The following is a 23274-nucleotide window of genomic DNA, read 5'->3' on the forward strand; positions in this document are numbered from 1 at the left end:
TCTTGGATGTAGGTAGAGACAAATATGTTCAAACTTAGACTGGCTAAGGTGGAAGAATTCAATAATGTATTTTCGAGGTAAAAATCAATGATACGTCTATTCAAAACGAGAGTATGAGTGGAACTAGGTTTTCAATTTAAAAAGATTAATATTAATCTATCGGTATATGAACTGACCATAACATGACTGATGATTCTCACATAATTTCGTGTTTATAAAAATATCTACACCGAAGTGAATTCTAATTGCCAGCTTTATTTGGGAACATGAATGTATGTGGCTGGTTCCTATTACAGCACAGGTATGCAACATGACTTCCTTTCAAACAATAGACAAAGAACATTCAGTCAGTCATCCTGGAGCTGGAAGGGACCTAGCGCGTTCCACAACCTTGGGTGTAAATTGAAGTCAGACGTTGGAGGGAGATAAAGGATTGAATGCTATACCCTTGTCGGCTGCTGGCCCTTGAGGTGGCGTAATGCCTACGCAAGGAGGATAAACCTCCTACAAATGGGGTTTATTATTTATTACCCCTCCCCCATCCTGACTGTCTTCCCATCCCATGGTCGATTACTTCAAAATCAAAATCAAATAATTACATCCTGCAATCCTCCATCAAAGAAACCAGGATTCATCTTTAGTTCAGACAGCAATAGTTTAGCCATGACGCATGATAAATGAATCAACAACTCCATTGACACCTTGCCGCAGCAACCCCGCCCCCTGGATTTCACCATGACCAGGTACAAACCAACTTATCATGAGAGTCAAGGGTAGAGAATGTTATTCTCACCATTTACTTTAGGTGTGCAATATTCAACTAAAGATATCATACGGTGAACATTCATTATTTTAAATCGGATATTGCTAAAACTTTCACTGACCTGTTCTAAAAACCAACTTAGTATATGGGTGTGTTTCCCCTTTCCTAGTCATGGCAGTGAATTTTGGAAATATAGGTGTATGCCATTTGGCTTTTTAAAGATATTGTTCCCTCAATTTCATAGATTATGTGCTAAACCTGAACCCTTCCCCCCCCCCCAAAAAAAAAGTTAATGGGGTTAATGGGGGTAACTGCTTGCTTTCACAGTAATAATGTTGAGGTAGGCCTTAGTCTGAGATATGAAAAGGACCAAGGGTAAAATAAAGATGTCTCTCACGAGACAGGTTTAAAAACAACAATGTGAATGGTCCCGTGTTTGATGATGAGAATGTGTATGCTGAGAAGACATAAAGACTGAGATGTGAACTGCACTACAGGAGAATATGAGGGCATCTGTGATGAGTTGGATTTAGGTTTGTAACTCTGTAATGTTCATTAGATTGAAGGTAAACATGAACATGTCTATAGAGAGACAGACTGACAAATATGATATGAATGAAACTATAGATGAAAATGAGATTGTCTATGATGGGAAAATTTCAAGTCGGACGTATTAACAGATTCTTACATGACAATGAAGATGTGTAGGCTAAGAAGAAATTCATGATGAGATCGTATTAAGAATCGGATGTAAGCAGGACTTTAGGTGAAGATAGAGATTAAGAATGAGATGTGAACAGGTCTTTAGGTGAAGATGAGGAAAAAGAATCAGAAGTAAGCAGGACTTTAGGTGAATATAAGGATTAAGATTAGATGTGAACATGACATTAGGTGAAGATAAGGATTAAGAATGAGATGTGAAGAGGACTTAAGGTGGAAGATGAGGATGTCTCTCAGCAGGAGATGAGAATCTGATTCAAGCACAGTGAAAATAAACATACGCTCTCAAAACAGAGACTCCGCTTCATGTGTGGTTACAAGAAAGATGCCTCTTCTAAACTCAACCTCTCTTCATGCAGTCAGTCAGTCAGACTCGTCACTGTAACTCTCTGATACAACCCTCATTCTCAGGTTTGCGTGTTCTTCATCAACTCATTTTATACTTATAAATATCTTTAAATGTTTAAGAACTACACCTAGATCCTTCACCCTTGAAATTTTAACAGGGATAAAAAAATTGGTTGAGAGGTGAAAATGAAGCCATAATACACTGAGATTGCCATGTGTGAATGATCAACCATCACAAGAAGCTCCAAATCCACGGATGAAAATGCCACAAATTTGAGACCCTAATCGCAGTTAGGACCATCTCCATCAAGCTTGGAGGAGGGAGGCAGTCCCTTATTTCTTGGGTGATGATATTTTGAGCTGGACAAAATGGAATCAAATTAGAACAAGGTGACCAGGCCAGAGCAAAACCAACTTCAATCCAGAAACACAAAACAGGATAATATAAGACTGGGATCTGATCACTTTGGGAAACAAATATACCACGTCCTACTCTAGTTGAATTTATGAATCAATGACCTCTGTAAATATCTCTTGCTCAATGCCCCCTTCCCTCCCCCAACTCTCCAATAAGAAAAGTAAAATAAATATTAACAAAATCAACAAAACAAATAACAAACAAACAGAATCAACAAGAATTTGTTAAAACAAATAGTTTACCTCCATATGGTTGTCCAGAATTGAGGTCTTGTGATAGCATGCCTCCCCTCTCCGATAATGACTGTGGACCACCAGGCTGTGAAACAAAGAAAGAATTATATAAATTGTTAGGAAAATTGTCCTGGTATTGCCATATATTCAACAACATATATATGAAGCATAGTTATCTCTAGTTTATAGTATTTTCTAGACTCAAGGGGAAAAGTTGTATACCAGTACATTGTTAATTATTCATATATTACAAATATTAGCATTTTTTTTTCTTTTTTCTTTTTTTTGAATTTATTAATAAATATATGTTTTTGAACAAATCAAACAATCATGCACAATCAATTGAAATAACATCGTAGCATCTTTACATAGTTCAAATAAAGCATGTTTCGTTTTCTTGAAAAACAGTGTTTTCAAAAAATGCATAGCTTTTTTTGTTTTACAAAACTTTTCAATCTTTAATCGGTTATGGATTAATCTTTTGAAAATACAAAGAATAGAGACTTCATGAAACATAAGTTTCGATTTTCTGATTGCTTAAATGTTACATAAACTGCGTATTTTGCAAAACAAACATTAGTGTTAAATCATAATGAATGATCAGCTGTTCAGACCAATTACAAAATGCTTTGGTTTATCTTCATAAGGTAACTTTTTAGAAAAGAGATGTCCTTGCCAGACACACATTTCTAAACATCTTTAAAGAAATGAAAAGAAATTACCCGGTAGCATATTAAAATGGAAGAAAATATCAGATACAAGTAATATTAAAGCCTGTTGACATTGTAAGGTCATAAACTGCAATTCAACTGAGACAAATCAAGACTATCTTATTTAATAGAAAAGGAAAGAATCTCAAATGTTGTGATACTGGAGCATCATGTCATGGCGCCTCTTCTTCCTCTCTCCTACCCGGAGTAGCAGGCATGGTGGAAGACAGGGTCATGGTCATGCTCCGCGAGGAGGAATCGTGTCTACTCACATCGTCAAAACTTTACTAAACATGTCATTCACATGCATGCTAAAATGAATCACAAATCATATCTTTCAAACTTCCTAAGAAATATCCTCAAATCATGACATTTGCATTGGTACAACCTTATTTCACTACACGTCTGTCTTCAAATTGATTTAATTTTTTGTAATAGTTTTTTTTCTTTCTACATGTAGTTGTCAGAGTGGCTTTATATCTTTTCTTCTACATTATCAATGGTTACAAATTTACACCCGTACCAAAACTAACGTAAGATAAACATTTATTTCATGAAATATAACTTTCCATATTGAGCGAATATCTTATTATTGGAAATAAACTACTTTGTATCCAAGTCAGGAATGACCAACACTATTCTACTTTGCTTCATGAAGTCTTGTGATTTAGGTAATTTGAGATGCAATATATTCTCTGTACTCTCATTCAAAGTTTTCAAACATAAGTCTATAGTTGGAAATTGAAAAATGTATTCAATGCTTTTAGTCATAGCCTACTTTATATAAGGTTTCACTTTTTTTTTCTCAGAAGTCCTACATTACTCTGACGTTAGTCTTGAGTTTGAGTATGAGAAAGCTTACAGGATTTGACCTGTGTTTTGGGCCTTATTCCAAGTGAAAGTAAAAGGATTGTTTTGCTATGTCTGTAGTACCTCCTCTGTACTGATGAGAACGCTGACCTCGTGTGTCATTCCCAAACACGCAAATTGCTCATCATTTTAAGACCAGAGGAAACATGTCAATAGTTTCAGACAACAAACCGTATGAGACCAGGGGGTGTTTCACAAAGATCCAAAGTTTAACTTGTCTCTAAGTTGGACTTAACACTAACAGTTATGAAAAGTTATTTTAAAAGGCATAAAATATTGATTCAAATCATTCTATTATCAAGGAGATTTCATGTTCTTGATGTGGAATTAATAAAATGTCTAAAATACTTGGAATTTTCTCTTTAAAAAAAAATAATTTAAGGCTACAAATGGCTCTCCATAATGTTTAAGTACAACTTAGAGTTAAGTTCAACTCAAGATCTTTGTGAAACACCCCCCTGGCCTAGAAACAAAATCCTGCATGAAACCTAGACTTACTAGACTGGTATTCATATGCAAATCTAATGTAAAGATTTAATTAAATTTTAAAAAACACCCCTGCCCATGCACACACATAACTGTTGGCGAAACATGACACAGAGTCAGTATGATTATCAATTTTTTTCTGGAAGCAATACTGACTTGGTGCAGATTACATAGGCTTATAAGTGATTTTGACATCTTAATATATAAAAGGGAGCTCTGTAAATAAATGATCAACAATTAATTTCCATGAATAAATTTCATCAAGACAAACTTTAATCATAGCAGATATCACTTTGTAGAACCTAGAAATGAATCAAAAAGTACTTTAAATTGTTAGTAAATAAGTGAAACTTTTAAAAAAAAAAATTGATGGATAAAATGGATAAGGGAATATTATTAAAGTATGGAGTCTTGAGTAGGTTCTCCATTGTATGGAAATGGAAACTGTTTTTCAAAAGACTTTGACAAGGTTACTTTAGATGTCAATTTACTGTCAAGGATGATTTTCTTAATGGTAGAAATTATGGACATGTGGCAGAGAAAATTGGATCTGAATATGGCATGACTGACAATGAAGACATGATAACAGATTCCAATATTTGATCTATTTATCCAGTTTAGTGGGTTTCAAATTGCTTCTGCAACCATATCACTTCATGTCATAAACATTAATTGATCATATTTTAGCTCGTGAATTGCTCAAGTGTGGTGTGGGAATTTAAAAGAAAATCCTTGAGAATTTTTTTTTTTACAAGGGCAGATTTTTCTGCAGGTCCTCCCACTTCCAAATAAATTATTATTGCATTGCCTTGTATACAAAAAATACTTTCAGTATATCAATGGATATCGTTACATTAATGTATTTGATATATTTCCTGAAAGATGAATAAAACTGAACCGATCTAAGAACTATGCTTATTTCTTTGCTCATTCTTATCCTCTGGGGTTTGGGCCCCTCTTGCTTCATTTGGTGGCAATACTTCACAGCGGCGGACGGCAAAGAGTTTAAAAGGTTTTTCCAAAACGTGAAAAAAATGAATGAAGAAGAATAATAGGAAGAGGGTAGAGAGAGGGGTAAAACAAAAGGATCGGAGGGAATAACAGAGTGGAATTATAATGGTGAGACAAGCAAAATTTGTCAAGCTGTAGTGATATGATGACAGACAAATAAATGCATGTGGATTGAGAAGCCAAGGTGAGGTAGGGATGACGACAGCTTCCAAGATCTGAGTGCATCTACAACAAGCCAAGGCAACTAGCCGGCGAACGAACGAACGTGGCTAGAAGCATGTACTTACTCTCAAACCATGATCACTTACAAAAAACAAGACATCCTCTCACATTCACTAAAATTTCTAAGATAAAAACAATTTTTATTAATCACTGGAATGGCTATGGGGCCTAAACAAGAATACATTTCTTCCAAATCTTTAAGGCTAAGAGAGAGTATTTTTTGAATTTTTTTTTCCAAACATCTACTCAGCAATATTGTTATTCTAATAAACTCAACATCTTACATTTAAAAAAAAAAGGAACATAACTATTCCCAAGTTATAAAATAACGCTCTCTAAACAGGGGACTCTTATCTTTGAATTATTTCTTTTTCCTTTTTGATCAGAAACAAAAGAATGCAGAAATGAGCAGCACAAAACAGAAAGGAAAAATGAAAACAAAAGACAAGAAATCCTGCTCATATCTGGTTCAATAGTACACTCAAGTTCTTGTAGGGGTGGGGTGGGGAGGGGTGGGGAGCAGACGATACAAGCACGTCATGGGGAATACTACCCTTCGGCACGCAATATTCAAGCAGTAAAACCAGACAATCAATTCTCTCTAGACGTAACACGCACACAACTGTTGCTATATTATTTATGTCTTCCTATTTCTACAATAATCTAACTAATCCCACTATTCTCTGCATTTCTCCTTCTCTGATCTGCGGGGCTCCTACATTTCAAATCCAATTCATAATCGCCGCTGACATTTATGAATTTGGGTGGAAATTTATTTGGAAGTGTTGGTATTGTATGAGTTATGTACGTGAGTGAAGCCTTGTGGCATTCAACGGCACAGAGGAGGGGAGGAGTTGAGAAGAAAAGTTTGTTTTCAATTTTCGGTGATTTAAATGGAGCCAGAGTTTTGTCTGGAAGAGTCTTACAACCAATGATAGACTATGTGATTCTTATGGCTTCTTAAAGAATTCAATTTTATTGTCGCTTTCCTTAGTTCATAAAGCATTAAAGTAATACTTTATTTGAAAATGTTTTACCAATCTAATTATCAAAAAGGACAATTCCATCTTATTTTAAACTTGATATCAATCTAAATGTTATCTTGCTCTCAGAAAGAAAAACAAATCTTTCCTTCCATAATTGAAATAATTGTCAGAAAGGGTAACACTTTGCCAACAAGCAAACTTTTCCCTCTTCTGAGACTGTATTTGTCCAATAGCCAATCACATCACTTCACACAAGTAATAATTCTATTCTAGCCTCTTGATTCGACTGACTTTGAACTCCAATTACACCTCTAATGAACTGTACCAACTAAATTGGGCAAAGTTGAGGAAAAAATATCACATCAATCTGGATGTGGAAATGAGAGTTGATAACTTGATATGAAGCTTAAACATGTTAATGAAGGATAATCATTAACTGCTTGCACATGAAGAAACTTCCCTCTGTATTTTTTCTCTCTGTATTTTTTTTTGGTTGGAATGTAAAGGCCCAAGACCAATTCAAATACATTGAAAATAATAAAGTTGTTCTTTTTTGCATATATTTTGTACAACTCTCGAGCGAGAGAATTCTATTATTTTCATATTTACTCATATTATACAAATGATTGTCTTTCATCTTAGTTTTTACTACTCCCTATCGAGAAAGTATTTGCTTTTGATAAATATTGTTAACATATATGGGAAGTGAAGACACTTCTTTCAATTAGTTACTGTGAAACTGCTCAGAAAAGGATCAGATGTTGAAGAAAAAGCAAAAATACCGGTAGGTGAAAACAGAACATAGACCCCAAATGAGTTAAAAGGAACATGAAATGAATGGAGAATGAGAAAGAGAGATAGTACGAAACAGGAAGAGAAGGAAAAGAGAACAATTAAGAGGGAAGTAAAGAGAGAGGGAGGGAGGGATGGAGGGAAAGAGAGAAGATGACAGACAGAGAGAAAGAGGGCGGATGGATGAGTAGTCACCCAGCAGAGAAGGACAACAAAATTCAAACAGAAGCCAAATCACTTTCTGGTCTTTTGCAAAGAACACATTTTCTGGCTAACTTCAGTTTGCACTTGTAAGGCCAGTGAGGCTTTTCTCTAATGATGATTTACCCAACAGATTTCTTTTAAAGGTCTCTCTGCCTCCATCCATCCATAATGAGTATCTGTGGTTGTGGTAAGAGTTGTCACTATCTGCAGACTGATGGTGGTTGCGGTGGTGGCAGCACTGCAACTGATCCTAAACACAGTTGCGGTTTAGATTAGTGTAAAACGATTAACCCATTTCCACTATATATACCCTCCCTCTTTCCACCATACTGAAAGACAATACCTCCTTTACTATCTTTCCTTTCTAGACTTCACAGCCCATTACTACTAGAATACTTCCTCACATCATCTGTTTATTATGCTTTTCTTATTTCAGGGAGATCAATGGCCGATATATACCAGAAATCTACCAGATTTCCTTTTCCTTAACAAGCATGTGATTTAACAACAGGGCTTCAAGGCATGAAGCAGGAAAGCTATACAAAAAAAACTTTTCTGCATTACAATATTGTGGACAGTGGGCACTACAATAGTTTTAAAGTGAAATTTTTTCATGAGGATATTTAAATGCTGACTGTAATCCTTTCTTTATTGTAAATCTTACTCGTACTCTAAAAGCAATTAATTTATAATCTGTAAAGAGTTAAACAAAAAAAATATACATATATATTTATTATCACGCTGCAATATTTATCAACAAAAAACGTTGAGGGAGTGACCTTATGTTTTTAACAACAAGTCACCTTTATAAAGTTGATATCACATCTGATAGAGATAAATAAGAGAATTTTTAAAAATTCTAATATATTCAGTTTAATTTTTCTTATAAACAGGGCTATTTATTGCAAAATGGAGCTTTATCTCTCATCTTCGTAGGCAAAGAAACAAAAGATTCAAACTACGTATGAAGCCCCAAACTTTTCTTAGGTTTTTCACGGTTAGCAACGGTATGGGAAGTAATAGTACAAATTCTTCAAGTTTTCTTGTGTTTTGAACCATTAGCCATTCAGCTATCCTATCCCATTGAGTTTGAGCAGCCATGACGAGACTGAACAGCCAGTCCTACCGTAATCAATTGTCAAACTCTCAAGCTACTTGAAGAGTTCCAACGACTAGAAGGGCAGCTGCTTACTCCTATAGTCCATCTTCTAAAATATGACGGTATTTGGGGTGAAGCTAGGATTGATGGGCTGCTTACACCATGCCAGCACTTGCCAGGGCAAATGACGAGCAGATTAGAATACCTCCCTCATAGTTTCCTTTATTAATAGATCCCTTGTATTAAGAGCTAGTAGAGATCTTCCAAACGATTAGCCTGGTATTAAGAAAATGTTGGGCAACAAGGTTCCGCTTGTGAGTTGATAATCAATCTTCCATAAATCCTTTTGTCCTACTTCCCTTTCTGTCTTTCCTATTCACATGTTAATCTGCTCTACTAATTACAATTAAGCTCCAACTTTTGATATCTTCAATTTTTATAACTGTACAAAACCTATAAAATGATGCATCGTTTATCTCTCTCTCTTAACTAATTACTTTTTTTTATATAATTGTAGTTCTACAGAAGGATTACACAACCAAAGATGCTTGCTGCTTTGAGACATATTCAGAGCTCATAGTACAGTGAAATTCTTTGTCTACCATATCTCCGCAAAGGAATGGGCGAATGTCTGATTTTAAACAAATTCTTTTGAAAAGAATGTAATCATACTCGGTTCACTTGAAATCATTCTTAATTAGCGTTTCCAAACTGTGATAGTTGTGTAGCATCGATTCCTTAATTTAATTAAATTCAATTCAACCATACAATGTATCATGGAGGCAAATCAATGCGTGAATATGACAGGCATGTACCTAGCTTTACAAACACACACAGGTCTTGTGCAAGTCAAGACCAAACAAGTAGAGCTAGCCGAATATCTGTTAAAGAGATCACAAGTACCGTCTACAAAGTTAATTTCCGCTTTCCAAGTTCATTCCCAGCTCAGCACTTACAAAACCAGTGTTTGTATAGTCCTGGTTCTCTTTTCCTTATCCCTTGAGAGTTCTTAACCATTACACTGTTGGCCCGCTCCTTTAGTATTTACTTTTCCATTAAATGGCCTTCAAAATTAGGCGTGTCTATAAGTTCATTATTGTTCAAAACTGCCTTCCTCTATGAATCATTTGTTTTTTGATATTCTATTAGTTAATTTGAGGAAGCATAATTACAAATACCATGATCTATAGATAGGACTACCCATAAGTTGTATCAGACTTTCCTATATCCAATAAACGTAAAGAAGGCTTTTTCTGGTTTGAAAGAAAACGGAAACTACATGATGGTATCTTTCTGCCTTTCCTACAGACACTTTTTTTAGGTAGAATAAACTCTGTTCTTACATGAATAACTGACAACAAAAATTAGTAATGGATCTTTGGTTAGTTGCATAACAGCTAGTATCAGTAAAGAGGAAACATAGACAAAAATCACAATGAATGATGGACAAAATAATGTACTTTGGTAAACAGTTATTACTTATGAACAGTTTGGCATGACTTACCATGTGTGAGTCTAGGTACTGTCCTGTGTACGATGAGATGTTAGCCCCCATTGGTCCTGAACCAGAATGAGGCGCGGCACCAGGCATGAGACCCCCACTAGTACCCATTGGTCCTACCGGTAGACCCAAATCCACCGAGCTCTGGGCATGCTTTTGTAACACGTTGATTGCATCATCTAACCTCTCCTCCATGCGAGTTTGCTGTATTAAGAAACAGAGAGAACACAACTTATTTTGAAATCTGCTGAATGATATATTTGTATCATTTGAATGCGAGTTTGCTGTAAGAAACAGAGAGAACACAACTTATTTTGAAATCTGCTTAATGATATATTTATATGATTTGAATGCGAGTTTGCTGTAAGAAACAAAGAGAATAGAATGTATTTCTAAACCTACTTAACAATAGTATTTATATTATTTTAATTAATTTGCAGGAATATCAGTTTATTCTGAGTTAGTTGTAAGATGGTACAAGAGTAATATATTAAATAGACCATTTGTAATGTCATCATGTTCAACGCACAGATCTTTGTAAAGTGCCTGTTACAAACTATTTCATTCACCTGTTAAGAAAAGTTGTATTTCTATATTCAGAGTGCAAATTGCATTCATTGATTGTTGCTAGGTAGGACTAACATTGTTGCTTGCCCTACCTAACAACACATAATGTATGCAATTCACATTCTGGATAGCCTGAGTACTGAAATACAATGAACTTGATTATATTATGGCCTATTGCGACTGCAGTGCTTCTCCATATACAGGAAAATATGTACGTGCTTATCTTCCATGTTTTTTTGTTTTTTTAGACTGTCATTTTGCTATGTTTTGTTATTAATTTTGTTATAAATTCAATTCATTTACAATAAATCATCTCACAAGGATAGAGTCTTGCTCGTGTATTCTTTTCATTCTTCTCAATGTTTCACCTATTGATGGGAATATACTATAAAGGGAAATGTGAGATTTCCTCAGAGGCAATTTCACTTTCATATGATTGAACTTTTCCAAATCTCTTTCCCGACCTAAATTGATTTCCATTCAAGTGCATTTCAGGGGTCGGTATCCTTCAAATACCAAGTTATCTACCGGTATCCAAACAAAATGTTGAGGCTGCATAATAATCATCTTTATCATCTTTCCCTGTAATAACCTCCTAATATCGAGGCTTTTAAACATATGACATTAAATGGTGACATGGAAATATTCCCTACATGCTAGATTCCATTTTTCAATACAGGATTAGATTACACAAGCTTTCGTCAACAACACCCATGTGAAAATGGTCCATCCTGAGAGACCAATAAATCTCCTCATAACTAGGTTTGGATATGAAACAAATTTCCCCATGGACTTGATATTGTGAATGAAGTTGGATGTTCCTGTGATTTACTTTCTACAAGTGTATATTTCAAGAGAACCACCCACTATTAAACACAATAAGGCGGTCAATATCCTCGAAGATAGTAGGTATTCATCTTAAAACACTGTTTAACCAATTATCCTTACTTTAAAAATAAGTAATCTGCCCTTCTTTTTAAAATAGCAATCACACAGCCTACACCCAAATTCACATCAATGCATTGTTTGATGAAATCAGCTCTTGTTCACAAAACCTCCACCAGACCAAAAAAGATAAAATAACAATTACTACAAATGCAAGTAATCTTGGTCGTATTTCTTCATTGTCATTGACAACATCAATATGAATTTAAAGAGCTTAAATATGATCCTAAAATCCTTTTTTTTTCTTCTGCATCTCTCCTCGATGATTTCACCCCAAAAAAGAGCATAAAACAGAAGGTATTGATCTGTGTGCAATAGGGCCTATTAGCGGCAGCACTCAACCCACTTGTACACCTTTGGGCTTGAGTTCGCTCCCTGCCTAGCTAGCTAGCTAGCTCTAAGGCAAGCCGATAGGGTATATTCCCTCCACTCAATGATCAGAGAGGGGTGGTTGGTAGGTTGTTTTCACGGGGTCGCGAGGGGTCAGCAGGTGGAAAAACAACTGGAGGGGCAAAGCGAGATGCATCTGAATTTGGGGGATGAGAAGTGCCTAATACGTGGGCTAGGACAACCAGGCAAGGGTGGACAACTAGAAAGGGACTGGAAGGTCCGTAGACGGGTCAATTGACCAGATATCGGCCAAATGTAAAGAGTTACAAGACGGAATGATTCCTGTGAGAAAAAAAGGCTTGCCGTCACCCCTGAATTTACTTCTTCCATCCCATAAATTAAGTTAAAAAGAATTAGTTTTAATTCCAATCCGAACACAACACTGCATAAATAATCATATGCATTGTAATGCAGAAAAGTCGTGATAAAGACAAACCAGATACTCTATAAGCCTACTAAAATAACAGAAAGAATGTGCACGTGAAGATTGCCAAAGTCTGGTATGTTAAATAGCGATAATTGAATGAAGGTTATTCAGAATCAACCGGTGTCATTCCACTTACCCCTGTGTAGTACATTCTATATGACCTGGCATCAGGAAGACAATACATAATGAAAGGCAAAGTCTTAACCTTGATGGGGACGAGATTGTCACTATCCACAAAGATGAACAAAAGTATGCAGGGACTGACTGCTACCTAGTCCTAGAGATCTTCTCTGTCAAACAAGGCAAATACTGTCCTCAAAATCCTGGGCGAAGTTACTTAGAAATGAGAGTTCTTCTAGACTCGCTGGTGTTACTTTCAAGACAGCATGAGGAGAGAATGAGAAGGTGAACCAGACAGACTTAAAGTTAAAGAAAGCGACTTGAGGACTAGCTCAACCACCAACACGGAATCTAGTCGCTTTAGTAAGTGCTAAGAAGTTCACACATAGCCTGTGAAGTTGCCCGATCTGATATCACTCCCTATGTCACTCTACACAGTGGGAGACGTCTTCATCAAGTTCAAGTTCAATCACTGGAACGAACCTATCAGGTCGCATCAAATACACCCAAAACAAAATCAACAGACACAGACTATTGTTAGCTAGCTAGAGATATTCTATTTCCAAGGAGCATCAAGCCCACATCGCAAATCAAAAGTGATTCCTCTGAATGCTTTAATTGCCTGATACTAACTAGGGTAGCCAAGTTGGAAATGTCAGAGACGGGAAAGGACCTCAGTCAGCCAGGGAGGGAGGCAGGAGAGAAATTTACTCATCAGGGGTGCAGAATCTTAGATTGGCCTTGTCATGTAGGACAGTAGTCCGCCCGCCATGGGCGCATCCAAAATAATCCAAAGTCCGTGATTGATCCGCGAGTTTCTAATAATACGGCAGATCGGAAGAGGAAGCGGGTTAGCAGAGATTGTCCCATAGGTTGGTTGGGGTAAATTGGTCCAAGATGGTGCCATCTAATTACCGTGTCAGATGAATTCATATCCGAAGCTTCTTACTCGAATCCCCTAGGTCTGAACAATGACATGACAGCAGAACCTCACCCTTATCATCTCCCAATCAAACCCATCCCATATCACATTCTATTTCACTCAAACATTCATATTTAGGTCAATGTTGGCAATAATGACCAGTCCCCGTTCAAAGGGATTACCTAAACTTATCCTAAAACTAACAAACTAATTTTGGCTGTGGTCATACAAACCACAGAAATACAAGTTACAAATACCCCCAAATGTGCAATTGTTAGTCTTGCAAGTTGCAATTAAATAGCTTGGTGATCTATTTTCATTAATCATAAAACTTGGTCATCTTCAGGAATTTGTTGTTTCAGGTAGGATTGTTATGTTTCTTATATGATTTGAGATGGACAGAAATCTGTGGACCTTTAAAAATTAATAATTTTGTCTTTAAAAAAAAAAAAAAATTTAAAGGGAAAGCAATATTAATAATGGACGCTGTCATTGTCAAGTTTATAAGACTGTTTTTAAATTATGTCCATAACAATCAACAAATTCTTTGTTTTAGGAGCTCCATTGGAAAGCAGTCAGTGATGCTAGATCAAATTTAGAGCACTAGTAATCTTTAGAAGAGAGAAAGTTGAAAAGTTTGGTTGGATTGGAGGGGAAATGAAGGTGTCTCTGAATGATGCAAGCCAGCCAGCTAGCGGGGCGGCGGGCGGGCGGGCGGTGGTCTGTGCCTTTGCTTTGAGATACCATCCATGTGCCTATGGGTGATGATATACAAGCTTTACCCCATGGGAGGGGTTAGAACCAACCCCCAATTCAGACTTTGACTTTCAACTCAGATACATCCTAGTCCTAGTTCTGCCTCCCTCCCTCTCACCCTCCCTCTCTCCCTCTCTCTTTCTCCCTCTCTTTCCCTTCCCCACTCTCCTTTCTCTCTCTCTCTAATTTCAGAGGAAATCAGTCAAATCACCAAATTTCTCAATTCGTTGGGATTCGAGAGTGAGTCAATTTGTGTAATTCATTTGAAGGTGACAGACAAATCTCATTTTAGCTATGGAAAATGTGCATATCATGGGACTGATGCCTTTACTCTCGAGAAGTAAAATTCTCATCTTTTTCTTTTTTCTTCACTTCATCTCAGAAAAGTAAAGCTGGTGAGTCATCGTACACTTTCCTGAAAACCCGACTCTGGGTATGAAACATCCGTAAATACTGCCAAATGTATGAAAGATATAACATGAAAAATTTGTGCACTTTCATGTAATAAAATATATTTGAAATACAATGCATCACGAGTGGCGTGTCATATTGTTTTCCATACAGAAAAGATATTTTAAGAATTCACACATTCAAAATATTATTTCTTTTTGCAGTTAGCATACTGCTGCAATTCCCCGATTCAAATAGATTACGGAAACTTCACAAGAATTTTCTTGTCAATTTTCTTGTCAATTTTCCTCTCTCTGAAGCCAATGGTTCCAGTTCGCTTGCACATCACTCAAAGTGGCGCTTAGATTTCTTGTACACAGATGACTGACAAAAAATGTATAGGGTTTCTAGCAGCACTGGGGTTTTAGCATGCTTTACACTATAGCATTTCAGGCTATAGTTGGCTATCCATACTGATGTACCCCCTTGTCAACAAAACAGACAAAACAAACAAACAAAACAAAGAAATAAATAACTATCAATTATTGTATTCTACTTCCAAGAAGTACATGAATATATATATATATAAATAATATTTGTAAACATGCAAGGGACTGAACTTATATTTATATGGAATAGAAGAGTTTTGATATTCGGAACTTTCGTTCCTGCGTGACTTTGTTTTTTGTAGTTCAACCAACCTTGCCAATCTGCTTAGGCCCACCATACAAGTTCTGAATTATCGGTTCTGATTGCCTTGAATCCAAAGAATTGGAACGTGTCTGTAGAAGAAACAATCCAACGGACCTTAATTTCATAACAACTCTACCAATTACTCACTTTACTTCGTTATGCTGTTTAAAGTTTCCATTTAAACCATTTGTATCTACCAAAATTCAGCAAGTATTTACCCACGATTGACAACATGATATGTATTCTCAAGTATTAATAGGACAGGTCAACAGGTACGTTTAATTTCTATACTGTACATCAATACTATTTAGCGGTGGTTCTTGGAAACCAACGAAAGTGACCGGATTGCTTTGGATGTTAATTCGAGAAATTGTATGGTTGCCTTTTAGCGTATCCAATTCCTAATTGTATTTTTAACACTTCAACTCGAGATAATCTATTATGCATGGGCTCGATCAGTTGTTTCAAGGCTAAGTTCACAAACAAGAATCTAGAATAACAACATGACCTTGATCATCTATCCATCTATGTCAAACCTAACGATCAACTTGACCAGAGTTTGACCCTGTGAGGGTTAAGGGGGAGCCCCACCCCACACTTATCCAAGGGATTCAGACAATGATAAACTTACCAATGAATGTAAATGACTCTGGCTGTAGGGACCCGGTGATGTCTGAGGATCTGCTTGCCGTTGTTGCCATGCTGTATCAAAAATAAGAGAAATGAACAATGTTTTTTTTTTATTGTGGTGGTTATTTTACTTGACTGCTAATAAAGCATTAATGCTTGTTAGTAAGCAACCAGAGGACCGACGGCTTTCGGTCCTCTCCGAGGTTGCAGTTCACAGAAAACAAAGAATTAACATTTACAATCGTAACTTTTGTGTTGTCCTCTGTGCAATATATATCAATAATAAATAAAACACATTGCCACATTTCTATTTCATAAATATCTTTTGCGATTCATACATTTATCAATACCACGTCACTTTCTCAGTGAACACCTACTTTAATAACTACCAAAATCTCAAATATTTGTGTTGATTTGAGCACACATCAGGGCATTTCATCAATGCTCTAATAATGCCTTCATATTCATCAGAGTTTGAAAATCAAAATCAATTCTTTTCTAATGTGAAAATAAAATTAAAAAGCTTCATGATGGAATATTGTCATTGAGAGATTGGACATTGGAGACTGGGAGAGATGGGAAAAGGATTGCGACAGTGAGTAGACCCAAGGTTGAGTTCAAGCACATCTTAGGTGCTCAGTCCATGTTTGAAGACCCATTCAAACAGACTGCCCTCACTAATGAACATTCCTCTCACGTAGCCGCAAGCCGTCAACTTAACTTGCCCTTAATAGCGAGGGTGGCGGGTATTTAAGTGATGGTGTTTGTAGGTGAACTCTGTGTGTACGGACAGGGTGGAGGAGTGTAGTGTGATGGGTAGCCTACATATGCCACAGGCTCAGCTCACATCAAATTCCATCTACCTCACCAACCCTACCCTGGTCACCTAACCTAGCAGCAACGGCATACCGAGCACTCGGCATCACTCACTTATTCATTAGCCACCCTGAGGGGGAAAAGTCATTGGCTGACGATGGCCGTAGCCTAATTACAGCATCAATTAGACAACTAATCAACACTGAGATGAGTGAACAACAGCTGGGGACTGACTGATAACAAGTACTGCTCTCAAGTTGCGGTTCATGGCCCTGCCTACAAGAGAGAGTGACATTACTTGGTTAAAAACCTAGGCTAGGCCACTACTCAGACCCCTCTCTGTAACTAGTCTGGGGGATTAGAGTGATTAATCCAAAATGTTCTAGGGACCATCAAACCTTTTTACAAGAATCAACTGTTTATTTTTGAAGGATTTCAAGTGATCACTAAATTTGATTAAATTTTGAATCAAACTTTCAGATAAAAATATGAATTAACTCTTGTCTCATACTGCAGGGGCAAAGAAAAAAAAGATACTTTCAAATATTGTTTTATAAAAACAAAAATCAGTTGGTATATTAATACCAACTGATTTTTGTTTTGATACTTGATAAAACTCTTAATACAAACAAATTTCTCAAAATACAGCTAACGATAAAAGAAGAAGAGCTATCGAGTTTGTCAAGGGCAGTGACAGACAGAGAGGTGCCACTTCTAACTGCTAGGCTAGTTGGGGATCGAGGGAAGGGGAGGGGAGGATCGAGGGACAGACTAATTTGAGATGTAGCCAGGTCTCTGATGGCATTAATAAATATGGCGACTAATCAGTAGTCAGGTTAGGGGCATTGTACTCTGCTAACAATTGGAATGTGCTTCTCCTCAAGTCAATGTACATGAGTCACTTGACAAACGCTTAGCAGGAATGCGTAAGAACTATATCATCAGCTGGTTAGCTGGCCATAGAGCTAGGTTCAACATAGCACCAGCTTCTACACATCAAGAACTAAACCTAGGTACCTACTAGTAACAGGTTTCAGGGAGATATTTAGGGGGAGATATTTTGGGGGAAATATGGGCAGTCGTCCTACAAGTGACATATGTTTCCCCCATAACTTATTTGGCATTTGGATCAGGATATTCTAATTCATAGTTTCATACTTCGATATTTATAGTATTTCATTTTAAGTGATAATAGCTGATAAGCCTTGAGCATTTGATTCTAAGTGGAGTTGACACCTTACAAATCTCATATATTATTATTAGCATAATCATTATCATTTTAATTATTGTTATTATTATCATCATCATTTTCTGATTATTATTAATATTATTGTTATTAGTATTATTATTATTATTGTTATTATTATGATCATTATTATCAAATTCATTATTATAAATAATATTATCATTATTAGAAGTAGCAGTAGTATTTCATAAAGCTATATAGAAATCATAGAAAATTGTCATTTGTTGATTTGTTTCTCCCTAAAATACCCCAAAATACTTATTAGTTTGTAATATCTAGGCCAGCAACCACTTATTGATCTGTTTGTTCTCACAGTTATCTCAATGACTTTAATCATCATTCTGGCTTATCAATCTTCAGCCAACATCAAGCATAAAAAATAGATGTATGTTATGATCATCATTACATTTTTTTCATCTCTCTCTCTCTCTGTGGTACAGAAAAAGATAATGTGTTTGTCATACGAGGCTTGTGATTGGACGTTGCGTTGATTCCAATCCACAACCAATATCACATGATTACTTTACCTGCCCAGGTAGACCCTTATATCTAACCTAAAACTCTCTTTCATAACATCGCACCCTATCATGTCAGAGATACCAACTTTTGAAGACAAGAAAAGAGTAAGGTTTTCAGGGAAGCTTTTTGAGGAGTGGGCAGGTAAGGAAGCAACGCCCCCTAATACTAAGAGGGGTCAAGGGTTTTTATGAGAAGACCTTCCCTTCCCCTGTGGGAAAATGTTGATAAAACACTCCATTTTCCTACAATGAAAGGCTAGTTTTCATATTGAAATTTCTTGTAATACAGTGTGTATAATCAGTCTCATATCATAAAGTGTGGCTAATTTGTAATGTTCTAATCTAAAGAAACGCTAACATTAAAACATCTATAACATTTGAATACCGGTAATTGATTGAACAAATGGAATTAGAAGTTCCATGTATAAACAAAAATTCAAGAGTTGTGGCCCCTTCTTATTAAGAGTTGCGAATGATCCAAATCAATCGCACGTCTTCCAATCAACCTCAAGTTTGCAGTCTCTTATTCCTTATGTGCATTGTTGCAATTGATATTGATCGCACAATCTAAGTAAGTTGCGATTAATATCAACTCTTTATAAGACGGAACCCTGGTTACATTAAAAAGTGTGATTATACCATCAAAACTTGTCTCTTTTAAATTTGAGGCCGGCGATTGCAGATCTATGCAAACTGCCTTACGACATCTATTTCATGTTGCACTAGCTCCCTGCAAAACACAGACAAGTATCTAAATTCTTCATGTCTCCTTCATTCAAGGCTAGTATCAAACAAGAAACTTTGGTACCGAGCATCTATGAATGCCTCCAATTCTTCAAAAAGTTTCTCAATGAATGAAATTTTCAATCGACTGACTGACTTTGATCTCTTCGGCAGTCAGGTTTATAAAACAGCTGTTACTAATCACAGTCAATTAGCATTATCTTTCCTTCTTTTTCTTCTTGGCCCCCCATCTCTTTCTACCTTGATTTAGCTGAACTTCTTGGGATAATCACTTTCCCATCTCAACCAGAAATCCCCGCTTAATGGAATTACAAACAAATGTGTTTTCAATCATCATTAATACCAGACTTTGAAAAACTGGCTTAAATCCACTGCCTCACCATGAAACTTTCTTTTCCTTCAAAATTAAAAATACAATATCAATATATCCATATTTGTTATAGTTAAAGGGGACGTCCACCCTGAAGAGTTGGTTTTAATAAGAGCAGAAAAATGAGAGAAAAAAATAAGTGAAAGTTTGAGCAGTATCTGATTAAAAATTATCTGATTATCCGATATCCGATTAAAAGCTATGAATAATTGTCCGTGAAACACATATTGGCAACACTGTGACGTATCTTGCAACCTCCTCTCGAATTTGCTCTGTACAGACAAAAAAAATTCTCATAAACTTTCGTTTTCTTAGTTATTGATGATGGTATTGATGATGGTATAGATTTGTTTCGTTTAGGGTGTTCTTTACATTTAATACAGGGCAAATGGGATGGGGAGCTGGCAAGATACGTCACAGATTTGCCAATTTATGTTTGATTGGTAGCACCTTCAAAAATTCATAAGTTTCTTATTTCTATTTGATTTTGGCTCAAAATTTCACCATCCTGTTTCTTTTATTTTTCTTCAACTTGTATCAAAACCAATTTAATATCAGGGCGGACTTCCCTTTTAATATAAGGCCTTCACTTATTTACCTTGTAGTTGGTGTAATTAGCGATCAGATATAAACCTTAAAATAATTTCATTAACACTTACATGCATTCTAGACTAAATACTCAAGACAATAGAGAGATATATATTATACCTGGCATAGGAGGTGGAGAACCAACAGGCGTTGAAGGATTGGAGGGAAAACTGCTATTAGGGTGATCTGCTGAATAAATCTGTGGGAATAACAGAGAAAAGAGAAGAAAAACAATGAATTAATTATGAACAAGGGTTCAGAAAAGTTATATGCTTTCATAATAGATTGCAATTTACAAGATTGCAAGACTTTGAAAGCTACCAATTTAATTGGAAGAAAAGAGCAAAAATAGTACAGAAGCGAATTCAGAGAAACATATTGGTAAATCATAAATGCCAACTAAGGCAAAAGCATGAATCCCAAACGGCAATGGGTCAGGGTCCTACAAATATCGGTTGATATATTTCTCAGAAACGTGGGAGTTGATGATGATCTTCTGGAAAATTACAAGGGTCACAATAAAGATCATTGGAAGGTGTTATACCACTCATTCTCGACTTGTCACTCTACTTAGTCATTAACAACCTAGCTGGTAATGACTGATGAAAGAACTCACTAATTACACAAGACCAGTGTCTTTAATACTCTGTTCATTTCTTGAATGAACCGGGCATGTCAGAACAATTAACACGTTGGATATCTAGAAAAAGATGAAGATATGTTCTCTAATGAGGGATTGGGTTCAGGGTGGTAATTCCCTGGTGGCTATTTTATACTAGCATCTTCTCTTCTTATTGTTTAGTATTGGTGAGGGAGGGAGGGAGGGAGGGAGGGAGGGAGGGGTGAGAGAGTGGACAGGTTTCTGTGATTTCAGCTAATTTCCACTGACTGTCAGTTCTAATCTTTGTCAGCGAGCCGTGTGTGACTGTGACCTGATCTATACAGCAAACATGACTTCAACTCTGTCACATCCTCACATCACTCTCATGCTCTCTTCTATCAACTTTAGAGGGAGGAAGAAAAGAAAAAAAGATGGCGCTCCGAGACATCTGCAAAAGTCATTAGTGCATTTTGAACAAGCGATGCTTCACACGCAATCCATTTCTTCCTACCAAGTTTTCTACATAGGAATGCACAGTATACACACACACACACTTTTCATGCCGGGAGGAAGGCGAAGAAAAGAAAAGGAAAGAGAAAAAAAGGAAGGGAAAAAAGTACACACTAGAGTACGACCCACTCTGGTCAAAATTTGGGTAACATTGTGGCGTGGGATTTGTAAACAACATTTTTGCCCTCTCATCCTGGATGCTTGATATTTAGGTTGGAATTTCTAGGCTGATTCTCTCGCGCGTAACCCATGCAATGCAAATTATTTGTGAAATTGATTTAGCTTGATGAGACAAGAGACAATGAGCTCAGTATGTAGACGGTTAAAAGGCTCTTTCCTCGCGTTGTCCGGTCGGTCTACTCCGGTGGAGGGCAGGCAAAGCGCAACGAGAATGAAAAGCAGAGGCATTAATGATAGATGATGGGGGAAATGCATTTGCAGTCTGTTTGTTACAAGCCAATTTAGTCGCATTTGGGGATGCACTCCCAAGGAACAAAGTATTCAATGGTCCTAGGACATGTGTGAAAGTGATAGGAGGAAGATGAGGCAGGGAGATACTGAGACCGGTACAATATCAGTGGTTTCCAACAATTATTGAACACGGCAGCCACCAGAGATCTTTCCCATATGTCCCGTGAGAACCCAGTAGTAGATGGAAGGCAGAGGATCAGGATCAGATTTCAATTCAAAGCCTCATATATTTTCATGCAGAGTGAAATTCATGACACGGTATATTAGAAATTAAGTAGAGATGTGTGTGTAAATGTCAGTTCCAATAATAAATGGCAAATGATTTCCAAAGTTCAGGAAGACAGGTTACATTGCTATACAATGAGGCATACCTACAGCTTTCTATTCCTAAGTAACAACAACAACAAAGTCAATTCTATTTTCCTTCAGGAAAATAAGCCTTTCATACTTCCTCGGTTAAAAAGTCCCTAAAAGCAGCCCATTTTTATAAGGAAAAACGAATTGTGCACTTAATTTATTGTTCTTCCTTTACATGACAAAAGATCTGGATGTATAGGCCCATTCATTTTCATATTATCGATACAATATGTAGACATGCACCACTAAAGTAATGTGTACATTATGTTTAATATATATGCTTATTTTTAAGCTAAATTTGATGGCTTTTGCTTGTCAAGAAGATCTATATGTATGTAATTTTGTATTTGATAAAATACATTGATAGAATATTTTACAAAATACAAGTTCCAAAATAATACTGTCATTCAGATCTCATATAAAAAACATTTCACTTTCAATAAATTTCACATACAACAATGCTGTGAAAGACCTAATTCATAGGAAAGATTTGTGGCCTTCATCTTTCAAAACAACTTCTTGAGTTCTGATTATTTATTAGGTAGTTGTAGTCCTGTGCCATTCAGCAAAGCAAAGCTACCCCACTCCATCTTCTTATCACTAGCCTGCACCATGTCCATAGGCCTGCCTTACTGCCATCCTAGGCTGATTGCCTTTGAGAGGCCGCATCGAGGATCACTGGTTTGTTTGGTCGAGAAATCCAGAGGAAATCCAAGCTGGACTTATCTGGTTCCTCCTCCCCTAGCCCTCCTATCATCCCCATCACACCAGACACTTCTCATCCCCCTGCTTCACCCTCCTCCCTCCTCTAACCAACAACAACCCAAACTCAACCAAGGACTGGCCTATC

The 23274-nt window shown here is 36.6% G+C and overlaps 1 protein-coding gene across 11 annotated transcripts in view; it reads right to left on the reverse strand.

The window, feature by feature from the left end:
* Positions 1-23274, reverse strand: part of LOC115918274 (transcription factor 12-like) — a 99955-nt gene that overhangs the window by 17368 nt on the left and 59313 nt on the right. For 9 of the 11 annotated variants that reach the window (XM_030972193.1, XM_030972192.1, XM_030972200.1 and 6 more), the window contains 5 exons: positions 20606-20684; positions 16205-16275; positions 15582-15662; positions 10367-10567; positions 2492-2567 (listed from right to left, as the gene is read on the reverse strand). In XM_030972193.1, the coding sequence (XP_030828053.1) occupies positions 2492-2567; positions 10367-10567; positions 15582-15662; positions 16205-16275; positions 20606-20684 (508 nt within the window). The remainder of the gene's footprint in view (positions 1-2491; positions 2568-10366; positions 10568-15581; positions 15663-16204; positions 16276-20605; positions 20685-23274) is intronic. The other 2 variants (XM_030972196.1, XM_030972203.1) reach the window with 1 other exon arrangement.

Source organism: Strongylocentrotus purpuratus, unplaced genomic scaffold (assembly GCF_000002235.5).
Source record: "Strongylocentrotus purpuratus isolate Spur 01 unplaced genomic scaffold, Spur_5.0 spur5_scaffold_6, whole genome shotgun sequence".
Taxonomy (NCBI): Eukaryota; Metazoa; Echinodermata; class Echinoidea; order Camarodonta; family Strongylocentrotidae; genus Strongylocentrotus; species Strongylocentrotus purpuratus.